Genomic DNA, 12500 nt, shown 5'->3' on the forward strand with positions numbered 1-12500 from the left:
CTCTCTCTCTCTCTCTCTCTCTCTCTCTCTCTCTCTCTCTCTCTCTGTCTCTGTCTCTCTCTCTCTCTCTCTCTCTCTCTCTCTCTCTCTCTTTCACACACACACACACACACACACACACACACACACACACACACACACACACACACACACACACACACACACACACACACACACACACACACACACACACACACACACACACACACACACACACATCTTTTTCCGCCGAGCCCACCTGCCTCCTGCCCATCCACTGGCTCTTTCAGCATAGCAATTGTTGTGATGGAAACAATCAGGGGCCCAGAGAGGATGATGTCCCCTCCTCAGCTGCAGTGCTCAGCGCAGGCCCCATCTTCTCCCTCTCCTTCAGCTGCAGTAGTAGCGGCGGAAGTTGAGCTTTTCCATGCTGGCATGACAATAAAGTCTATTCTTTTGTATAGGAGGAAATTGCCTTCCCTCCGCTCCCTCTCTCTCTCCCATCCACTCTAGCCTACTACTGTCATCTGAATGCCTGGGCGAAAGAGCAACCTGAGTGCATAAAATTGGCACGGGCACCTGAATACCTGGTTACCATGGTGTTAACTGTATGCTGAATGATAATGTCTCAGCTCTACATGCCTATAGGTCTTAAATCATCTCAGTGTTTATACCTTGTCAGATTAGGAAGCATCAGGGCTCTAACAGGGGCCATCTGTGCCTACAGTATGTATCATTCTTGGCAGAATTTTCTGCACATTTTCACATATTTTGTCATATTGGTGTGCCTATTGTTAGCCAATTCACTATTATGTGCCACCTTGCTTGAAATGTTATCATGGTTGTGTCTGCACATGCTAGGGTAAAGAATCCTGCAGCTGAAACTGAATTCGGTCAGCAGAAGTGACGACCTGACATAGATGTAACATAAATACATACTGTGTAGGGATAGCATTATTCCTCAAGATATCTGTTCCGCTGATAAATTTGCAATAAACTTAAGGGACGGGCATGCCCTATTTAGTATGTACTGTTGCAATCCTTTGGTCAATCATATTTTGTTTAGTTATCGCTGCATGACATTACATACACTACAGCATCACACATATTCCCAACTGACAATAAATGTTATATTATATGGCCTGAATTGACAACGGTCCTCTAATGGCTAGCATATGAAGGGCCTGATGTAGCTCCTAGCACACATGCTCACACACATGCACGCACGCACGCACGCACGCACGCACGCACGCGCGCACACACACACACACACACACACACACACACACACACACACACACACACACACACACACACACACACACACACACACACACACACACACACACACACACACACACAGAGGGGTCGGCATTAATCTTAACTGGGCATGCAGCACTCTCATCATCCTCGGCACTGCTCACTTCACACCAGTGGAGTTACATTATAGGCCCTGGTGATTAAAGGATGCCGCCTGCCATCTGCTTGAATCTGCTGCCCCTCGTGCTCAGAATAAAGATTAATAAAACACTTTTTAACGACACTCTGATACAGATACAAAAGATTTGCCCAATCATATTGTATAGCACAAGAAAAATGTGTGCTCGTATCCATCAAATAAGTAAGCGCTCTGGGAAGTTATTATAAGAGTTTCATGTTCACAGAAGAATACAGTTGTATGTATAACTATCACAGATAATGTCAGTGTCACTGTACTGTTTCATTCTTTCCCTGTTCCTTACTTGAAATGGTGGAAAACACAGGAAATCTGAGGCATTTTTGGCGACCAGCTAAAAAACTGACACATCAAATTGCTCAACTGCTTTCTTCATAGCAAAAAAAGAGGCAGAAAAAGGCTTAGATTCGAATGAATGAATGAATGAACACGGAATTCCAACTATCTGAACGACACAACATACAGTGGCCGTGGAGTTGACTTGGGGGGCTAAATTCCTGAGAAATGGAGTGTGAATTGAACCTGTGAATGGAAATTGATCCTATTAGTGTGTGCTGGGGCTCCCTGGTCCTCCCTGGGGGAGAGAGTGGAGAGCACAGATTGAGGAGGCAACATAGCAGAGGCCTCTTGATTAGACGTGAAAGGGAGAGCATGGGGGGATTGGGGATGACAACCTGGGGTGGGGAGAAAGCCTTGGGTGGGTGGGGAGAGCTGTTGCTTGTGCTGTGTAGGGAAAGCCTGGGGCGGATCGTGTGATATGGGATGGAGTGCAGAGAAAGCCTGTGGTGGGTTGGTGGATGGTGGTTGCTGGTCCCCATAGATCTGGCTGAAGGGAGTCCTACAGGGATGGCTGTGGGGCCCTCCACAATTCACAGTTGGACCTTAATGATCTAAACGGGTTTTGTCCGGATGACCTGCCAAAGGGCTGATCTCGTACAGTCCAAAACCCAAATCAAAGCCCTAACCTTGACCCCTAAGGGAACTACTGAAGTGCATTGGGATGGTTCAGTAACTCAGGTCAACAGGTAGCTCATATACTGTATACACAGCACCATGATAGATATGGTATCTATGGCATATAGGGATGGATGGATGGTGTTAGTATGCTGGATAGCAGCATAAGGAGTGGACCAAAGCAATACCATAGGGTGGAAAATATTGGAGGAATTTTTGAAATATTGAGCATTGATATTTACTATTCCTTCAACTGTTTTCTTAGACAGTGATGTGGGTTCATCAAAAAAGACATAGAAGGGTATAGGAAGTTTGCTGCAGTGCTTTCTGAAACTTCTCCACTGATGTTCCGTGACACCTGTGTGCATTTGGTATTTGTAAGCATTTCTTTCAAAAAGCTGACTGTTATTCCCCTCTTTTTTCTTTTTTCTCTCTCTTATTTCTCCACAGACCCCATGCATGGGCCTCGCAAACTACAGGTGGTGGACATCAAGTCGCGGCAGATCACGCTGCGCTGGGAGCCGTTCGGCTACAACGTGACCCGTTGCCACAGCTACAACCTGACGGTCCAGTACCGCTACCAGACGGGCGGCAAGGAGGAGACGCGCGAGGAGCTGTGCTACGACACCCTGAGTGCCACGCCGCAGCACACCATCCGCAACCTCTCGCCGTACTCCAACGTCAGCGTCCGACTGGTGCTGCACAACCGCGAGGGCGTGAAGGAGAGCGAGGAGCTGGGCGTGCTCACGGACGAAGATGGTCAGTGGTGGAGTTTCATTGTGCACACCCCCTGTCGTTACATGTTGTGTACATTACATTACATTGCATTTGCTAGACGCTTTTTAACCAAAGTGACTTACAATCGAGAACATAATCATAGCCAACATCACTAGCAGATACGAAGTGTACAGGAAATTTACAGAACAACAAGTCCAGATGCTCAAGCATCAGTGTATCATTAGTGCTTCTTGAGGGCTGAAAGAGGTATTTCTAGTCTTGCTGCCTCTATTACATGACATGAGATTGCATGAAATTACATTATCAAGAAACTCAGACTGCTTACGGACTAGGAATGTCAATGGTTGTGGATAAGTGTCAGTGTGTACAACTAGTGACGTTATATTGTGTAACATGACATTACATCAGAGACGTTCTATTGGGAAAACTAAGACAGTCATAGATTACATTGGTGTTATTACATATTGTATTACATGGTATTGCATTTTTCTGCCAAAAGGATTTGTCAGAATCATCTTTTAAAAGAAAGGTCATGGCAACACATGTTGTATTGCAGCAAACCTCTTTATTTTGTTATAGTGTAATAGCTGTCTTAAGGTTGTTGAAGTTCAATCCATTTGTATTCTGACTGGTGTCCAAGGCATTTTGGGTAAGGCATTGAGTACTATAGTGAAAAACACTTTCTGCTGGCAGACCACAGATAAACTTTTTATGATTGTGAGCAGCCAAAGATACTATGATTGATATGAAAGATATGTGTTTGTACATTTTGGAGGAATATACATTTTCAACAGCAACTCTCCAGAAATGAAGTGATGCATGCTGCTCGTTTTAAAGCAGTTATTTACTATTGATGTTGAGATGTTGAACTATTTTCTACTATATTGTATAACCTACTAAGTGAAGATGCCCCTCAAGCTGTTTCAGTTGTCTGATTGATTTCGGCTTAATCTCCTAACCTCTTAAACATTTTTTTCACATTCGTGATGTGAGTTCCTGCTGCCTGCCATTGAAGCGGCTGTCCTTGAACGCAGTGCTAGTTTGTTTTGCTGGAGGTACAAAGAGTCTTGGCAAACACGAAGTTGTGTAGGAATTCTCCTTCATTGAGTTCTGGCAGCTGGAGAAGGGGGGGGGATACCAAACCACGGCCCTCTCTAACCTCTATCAAAACTCTTTAAATGGGAACCGCTGTGAGGCAGAGTATGCCAAGGCCGGAATTACAAAACGCTCACTTTTTTTTGAGACCCTTTAGCCTTACCAGGAGCCACAGCGATTTGCTCATTCCCTTTGACCCCCCCATCCACAGACAAATACACACATACACACACACCCAAGGAATTTCACTCAGTTATTGCTTCAATGCTGTGCATGGAGACTTAGTATTTGTAGCAGAGGTTTGCTTTTCTTGCTTTCTCGATTTTTATCATGAATATTGGATTGGAAAGTATCAACATTGTGGTTTGCGGCGGAGGTGGGGAGGTGAGATACACAAAATAAATGTCCAAAAAAAATCAGAAGAGGTTTTGTATGCATTGTTAGTTTAACTTATCCATCTGGGCTCAGGACATTGTTAAGGCGGTTTGTTTTCTCTGCAAAATATTACCTCTAGCTTGCAATACAATATTTTCAGCTGAGGCAGTGTTGATTGTGATGCTGTATCCCAATTCTTTTTTCAACAAAAGACAATGAATACTATAGTTCGGTATATGTATGACTGATAACTTCAGAGTAACATCCTCATCTCTTGTGCTAGAGTTCTCAATGTTAATCTCATTTTTCTGTGTGCATTTCCTGTAAATCAACACCATATTCTGCCCCGGACAGGTTATTTTAGCTCGTCCCTGTTTTGTTTATAGTGTCACCTCAGCCAACTCCCTGCGTGACAACAATGTTACAATGTGTATTAATGTAGTATTTGGTCAGCAGTTTGGTAATAGACAATCACACCTGAACCCATACCATAGTATAGTAATGCATGAACTCATGGCAAAGCAATAATAACACATAAGCTCATGCATAGTAAGCCATAGTAATCATGTTCTCATGCATAGTAATCCAGTAAGCCAGTTCCATGCATAGCAAGTCATAACTCTCATGCATTTCTTTGTTTATGGTGTCTTTTCTCTGTCTCTCAGTGCCCGGGCCAGTACCCCTGGAGTCCATCCATGGCAGCACACACGAGGAAAAGATCGACCTGAAATGGCAGGAACCTGTGCAGACCTACGGAATAATTAAGCAGTATGAGGTATGTACATATGGTACTGGGAGGCATTGATGGGGGTTGGGGTGTAGGTGGTTGTGGTGGTGATAGGTGCGTAGTGTAAGCTCCATAGGTGCGGTGAACAGGGAGGCATTGCTGGGTAGAGACAGAGTGGGAGAGAGGCATGGAGGAGTAATGGAGGTGGGGGCGGTGTGTTGGGAGTGTGTAGGGTGAATTGTAGTAGTGGGTTGGGGGCAGAAAGTTTGATGTGTGGGTGGGTGGTTGGGTTGGGAGTGGTTTGTTGCGGGGTGGCAGTCTATGCCGTGCCCACCGTGCCGCGCCGCACGGGCCAGTGTGCCGAGCCCGAGTCATCCATCTTCCCGCCGTGGGCACGGAGCGAGGCACGCGCCATCTTTCATTCAGCGGTGCGCCTTAATTGACTAATAAATCTAACCCTAATAACCTTAAGCCCTGAATGCACTGAGGCTTGTTAACACAATCTATTACGGGGCTGAGGGTGGCAGATAACGTTAATCCCAAACGCGGAACAAAGGCACCATGCATGGGTGTGTGTGTGATCGTGTATGTGTGTGTGTGTGTGTGTGTGTGCATGTGAGTGCATATGTGTGTGGCCCAGGATGTACTCACAGAAAAAAAAAAAATATTTCGAAATATTTCCTCGACGCTCCAATCACAAATGCGGCGATGGTGAGAATTGAATAGAGTGCAGGGCTGGGAAGGCGGATGTGGGCTTTCACTACAGCAGCTGCTGCTGAGTTTCACAATGTAAAGTCAAGGTGTTTTATTCTGATGTGATGACCTCTTCCACTCCCCGGAAAGTTACTCTGGATAGGACGAGGGGTCCGAAGTGGGTAAAGAGTTGGCTTACAACAGTGATTCTCAAACTTTTTCAGACAGAGGACCACTTTGTCCCCTCAAAAATGTTCAGGGACCACCTGTCAACTGAATTGACAGTTGACGAGTGCTAATTCGACACTATTCATTTTGATGCAGGTCACTTAGTTTTTATTCACATTTACAAGCCTGTCTTATTTTGGTGAAGATATGACTTCAGACATGTTTGGCTTTGCAATAATGTTACAAATACAGCCTTCTGCTAGCGTGTCTTGGAAAAGTCGAAATCCCCTCGCGGACCAACTGAGCTCTGTCGCGGACCACCAGTGGTCCCCAGACCGCACTTTGAGAATCACTGGCTTACAACAACCACTATAGCTAACTACAGGAATGTTCTAGATCAGAATCTGTTGCCGTTTTTTAAAGATATATTTTTAGGGGCTTTTATGTCTTCATTAGATAGGACTGTCTGAGATGGTGACAGGAGGCGACTGGGAGAGAGAGATTGGGGAGGATTGGCAAAGGTCCTGGGCCGGGATCGAACCCTCCAACCCTAGCATTAGAGTCACGGCAGGGCCAATCTGACGCACGTCTACTTATCCCCACCCACCCTTCAAACATTTTAGTGAGGTCAACTGACCCATCGTATATAGTATGCAAACCAACCCTCCAAAAAAGCTAACCGAACGATGAGCCAACCAATGTATCGAGAAGTCACTGTGCATGTCTAAAAAAATTACAGTGCTGTACACGTAGCTGACACTCTTTTCCAACATAGAGATATTTAGGTACAGTCTCCATGAAGGATAATAGACTTAGATGCCTTGTCAAAGGACACTTTAGCCATAGAGTGAAGGAAAAGCAGCTCAGCTGATGTTCTTTTCAAAAGCAACATCCTACAGTTATTTAGGTACCGTTTCAAGGGCACTTCAGCTATGGATGGCCAATAAAGTAAAGGAGAACAAACAAAGAAAAGCATTACGCACCAGCTAGCAAGCTACACACCAGCAAACACATGACTTGCCAGCTCTTCTTTGTGTTTGACTGAAGCGAGAAGTTTGTTTCCATCACACTCCAAGTAGTCACACTTAACGCATACCTGAGCACAAAGATCACAGTCTCGTCTCAGGTGTTTCGGAATGTGGGCACTACGACGGCAAGTACCATCATGTCCGACATCCACCGCAAGGCAGATCTCGTACAGTAACCGTATATCCCTCTTGAGGTCACCTGCGTCAACACCAGAAATACAATAGAAATATATGTTTACCTCAACTATGCAGGACTTAAGAACTGAAGTGTTTACAGTCATGTGATACCTGACTATGTACCGTGTCTGATCCGACTGCAAGACCCATCTTGTCACAGTCCTCTTGAGATCGCCTGCATCAACTGTGAACACTGGAAGTAAAAAAATGTATTTACCTAAACCCTGCTACTTAAAAGTTAAAAGTCGCCATGTTTGAAGTCATGTGAGATCTCATCAAGCGCTTTCAACTTGAACGAAAAAAGAGAAAAACTCTCCTGTTGATAAAAGTGCCTCATTTGCATGTAAGCTTGCAGAGCACAGGGCTCAGAAATCTGTAGTATGATTTGAGAGAGAGAGAGAGTGTGTGTGTGTGTGCCTGTGCGCATGTGCGCGTGCGCTTGCGTGCGTGTGTGTCTATGTGTCTATGTGTCTGTATGTGCATGTCTGTGTGTGTGTCTGTGTGTCTGTAAGTGTGTGTGTGTGTGTGTGTGTGTGTGTGTGTGTGTGTGTGTGTGTGTGTGTGTGTGTGTGTGTGTGTGTGTGTGTGTGTGTGTGTGTGTGTGTGTGTGTGTGTGTGTGTCTGAAAGCATGTGTCTGTGCCTAGGTGTCTGTGTGTATGTGCTCATGCATACTCGTGTGCAGTCAAAAGACCCATTGTAGCTGAACTTCATTTGTTGTGTGAGGCAGAAAAAAAAATTCGCCAATTAAGCTGTCACACACTGCCATTATGAAATTACACTCTGTCATCCCGTCCCCCCCTGTGTCGAGGTGTCAGGATTATGATCTGCTGCGCTTTAAAAGCCAAAAAAAAGATACCGCGCCAAATGAAAGAGTTTCGCTCTCATTAGGAACTGATTGACTAAACCGGCGTCCATTATTTTTTTGCGGCGGCATTATGCAAAAAAAAAGTGCCGGCTGCTTCTCAGCTTTACAGCAGCCTTTGAAGGGCCTTTTTGCCTCCCCAAACAGCCCTTTGTTCTCGCGCTAGCTAGGCTCTCGGCTACCTCTGAGGGGGCCTCGCAAACAGGTGTGTGTGTGTGTGTGTGTGTGTGTGTGTGTCTGTGTCTGTGTCTGTGTCTGTGTCTGTGTATGTATCTGTGGTTGCAGCCATGTCTGTGTGTGCACGCGCGCGTGTGTGTGTGTGTGTGTGTGTGTGTGTGTGTGTGTGTGTGTGTGTGTGTGTGTGTGTGTGTGTGTGTGTGTGTGTGTGTGTGTGTGTGTGTGTGTGTGTGTGTGTGTGTGTGTGTGTGTGTGTGTGTGTGTGTGTGTGTGTGTGTGTGTGTCTGGTGTATGTGTGTGGGTGTTAATGTGTGGGCATGTGTGTGCCCATTGTGTAGTCAGGTGACTGCCGATGGTGGTCCATGGAACAGATTTGCTTTTTATCTTCTGTTCCTCTCATCAAATCTATACCAACACCACCCCACACACACACACACACACACACACACACACACACACACACACACACACACACACACACACACACATAGAGAGAGAGAGAGAGAGAGAGAGAGAGAGAGAGAGAGAGACACGCCTCTCACACACAACTCAAGCATCATACGTAGGTATTAGTGTGCCATATGCTCAAGACTGCTCAAGGCTGTCTCTTAAAGCAGGCCCTTTATATACAGCCCGTGTGTGTGTGTGTGTGTGTGTGTGTGTGTGTGTGTGTGTGTGTGTGTGTGTGTGTGTGTGTGTGTGTGTGTGTGTGTGTGTGTGTGTGTGTGTGTGTGTGTGTGTGCGTGCGTGCGTGCGTGTGTGAGTGCCTGCGCGCCTGCGTGTGTGTGTGTGTGTGTGTGTGTCTGTGTGTGTGCGCTTGTGTGTGTGTGTGTGTGTGTGTGTGCGCTTGTGTGTGTGTGTGTGTGTGTTTGTGTTTGTGTGTGTGTGTGCATGTGTGTGTGCCTGTGCGTGTGTGTGCACATTAGTGTGCGTGTGCATGCTTCTAAAGATGGGTATGTTTAATTACATGCTCTTTTGATGTGGATCACACCTGCCTATTGTTGTTATCCTCACAAGAGCTAAATGAGACCCTGTACAGTACAACAAGTAGCGGGCAACAAAGAAATAATACGAAACAAACATCACAGCTACAGTATATTCTACATCATAGTGCTTTTATCTGCACAGACCTAAATGAGACCCTTCACAAACACCAAATCCTTTGCACAGAATTCTTCATCATAGTCCATCCAGCAAAATATTCCTCACCGACTTGGCATGCCTCCTCTCATCGGCACAGGTGCTAAATTTGACTATTTACAACAAGTAGGAGGCATATAAAAACAAAGTATTCTACACAGAATTTTACGTACATCACGGTGCAGTCCATTAAATATATTCCTCAACGACTTGACACTTCTCTTATCGACACAGGAGCTAAATGCGAACCTTTACAATAAGTACTGGGCATAAAAAAAGAAAGTATTCTACACAATTTTGTACGTACACCACAGTATACTTCATTAAAAATATTCCTCGACGACTTGACACTCCTATCGAGGAGAAGCAAAACAATAGCACCAAGCCCTGCATAACACAGCGGCGAGACTTCTCAGCCTCTTTTAAAAATCAATGTTAACCCAATGCTCAGTGCCTCCCTCGTGTTTAAACCATGTGAAATTATCATAGCAAGACAGCCAACTTGGAATCCTAATAGGAAAAGGCCTTGCTTGTTGAGCTCAAAACTTTTGTATTAAAAAACTTAGCGCACCTGTCCTCTGCCAAGGCTCGGAAATTTCTGGAAGGGTGACTGCCTGCCATGTAAAATCCTTCAGGTACAGGACTAACACGAGGATGAATTGGATGGAAGGAGTGTGTGTGTGTGTGTGTGTGTGTGTGTGGGTGGGTTGACTGGATGTGTGGATGTGTGGATGTGTGGATGTGTGTGCATGTACAAGAAGTGTGTCTCACCTGAGTGTCGAGTGGGCTCTGTTCTCCCAGTGTGTGTGTGTGTGTGTGTGTGTGTGTGTGTGTGTGTGTGTGTGTGTGTGTGTGTGTGTGTGTGTGTGTGTGTGTGTGTGTGTGTGTGTGTGTGTGTGTGTGTGTGTGTGGGCTCTGCTCTCCCAGGTCCCCTTTGTGCGCGTTTAATTGGAATTAGAATGGAATTGTAATGGAGGGCCCGCTATTACTGGCAAAATGATTTATTTAAATGAAGGCCTTTCACAGAGCTGATAGAGTTACATTAAGGGAACGGGAGGTGAGGAGGAGGAGGAGGAGGAGGAGGAGAAGTGAAGGAGCAGCTGGAGGAGAGAAGAAAATAGGATGAGGAAGAAGGGAAGACAAGAGCAGAGGAGGAAGATTAGGAGGAGGGGACGAAGAGGAGGAGGAAGGAGGTGAAAGAGGAGAGGAAAGAGAAGGAGGACACACACACACACACACACACACACACACACACACACACACACACAGACACACACAGACACACAATCATACATGCGTGTACCTGCACACTACAGAGTGTGAATCGCTCGAGTGCTTTTCCCTTTAGAATTCCTTCCCTCTAATCTTGTGCTCAAGTGGAGTGGGGAAAGGTAATGGTGTTAAGAAAGAGAAGAAGATGATGAAGGAGAGAGAGAGAGAGAGAGAGAGAGAGAGAGAGAGAGAGAGAGAGAGAGAGAGAGAGAGAGCGGCGAACCTAGACAGACAGGGAAAAAACAAAAAGGAACGGAAAGAAGGAAACGAAAGGCTGTAGAAAGAAAGGGATATGAAGCGACTCAGTACAAGGAAGGAAAAAGAGAGATATAGGGAGAAGAACGACCTCCCTCTCCCAAAACGAGTGGAGGAGTACGTATTGCAAGACTAAGTCAGGAAAGGTTTGGCTGGCTCTGTGTCTGGACATGTACTGTACCAGGCCAAATAAAGCTCTGGTTTGTTTATGGATGACGTGAGCTCTTAAAGGGGCTTTCTTTCTCTCTTTCTCTCTTTCTCTCTCTCTCTTTCTCTCTTTCTCTCTCTCTCTCTCTCTCTCTCTCCCCCATCCGCCTGACCTCAGTTTTGAACACCACATGACCCGTTATATATAATAAAAGAAACATGACGTAAGCTGTATTGAAATACCGTATCTTTCTTAATTCTCCTTTCTGGTGTTTTTCCTATTTAATAGCAACATTGTCAGACACTGCCTGGCACTGATGCTCTCTTTGAGAGGATCACGTAGACGTAGAGTGCAGACATCTTGAACATTATAACAATTGTACCACTATTATACCAATTGTGTAAAACCAACATCCAAACCCTACCGTCCCTGAGACACAACACCGTTACAAAGACCATAATAGTGTCTGAAATAGTGTTTGAAAAATGACATTGTTGAACTGTGAGCCTACACAGATACTTCTATATAATATGTTGAATGTTTTCCATGTATTTTGTCGCTCAATTCAAAATGCCCTCTCCTGGCCTACAGACAGATTCTCAATGGTGGTTTTATAAAGTGGTAGCTACGTGTGACGTTGGAATGTGAACAAGCAATCTTCTGCAGACTGGCAGTCTTGAATGGGACAAAATGTTATGTGAACATTAGATACATGAACTGTATGTACCTATCTTTTATACCATAGAGATAAGGCCTTGGTCTATGGCCCAAACAGCTAGGGTATCATATTTGTTGTTCGTATTTGTTGGGTTCGATTCTGGCCCATGTTCTTTACCCTATCCTACCCTGTCTCTCTCTCCCACCCGCTTCCTGTCTCTTCTCTGGCTGTCCTGTCAAAATAAAGGCCCAAAAGCCCCAACAATAACATACATATACATGTATAAACACAATCGGTGTCTGTGTCTTTTTTTCCCACCCGCAGATCTTCTACAAGGCCGTCAGCTCCTTTGACACGGTTTTCAACCTCACCAACCAGAGCGGCAAGGTTTTGAAGTTCAGCAACGAGACGTCTCACACCTTCGAGTTCCTGTACCCGGGCTCCACCTACTCCTTCACCATCCGGGCCAGCACCATCAAGGGCTTCGGACCCCCCGCCATCGCACAGTTCACCACCAAGATCTCAGGTGAGTGTGTTTAATTGTGTTGTACGTACAGTGTGTGTGTGTGTGTTTGTGTGTGTGTGTGTGTGTGTGTG

The 12500-nt window shown here is 45.4% G+C and overlaps 1 protein-coding gene across 7 annotated transcripts in view; it reads left to right on the plus strand.

Moving 5' to 3' along the window:
* ptprma (protein tyrosine phosphatase receptor type Ma) overlaps nucleotides 1–12500 on the plus strand; it is a 304853-nt gene that overhangs the window by 173259 nt on the left and 119094 nt on the right. For all 7 annotated transcript variants that reach the window (XM_063206751.1, XM_063206756.1, XM_063206753.1 and 4 more), the window contains 3 exons: nucleotides 2840–3148; nucleotides 5263–5372; nucleotides 12228–12429. In XM_063206751.1, the coding sequence (XP_063062821.1) occupies nucleotides 2840–3148; nucleotides 5263–5372; nucleotides 12228–12429 (621 nt within the window). The remainder of the gene's footprint in view (nucleotides 1–2839; nucleotides 3149–5262; nucleotides 5373–12227; nucleotides 12430–12500) is intronic.

This window comes from Engraulis encrasicolus, chromosome 9 (assembly GCF_034702125.1).
Source record: "Engraulis encrasicolus isolate BLACKSEA-1 chromosome 9, IST_EnEncr_1.0, whole genome shotgun sequence".
Lineage (NCBI taxonomy): Eukaryota > Metazoa > Chordata > Actinopteri > Clupeiformes > Engraulidae > Engraulis > Engraulis encrasicolus.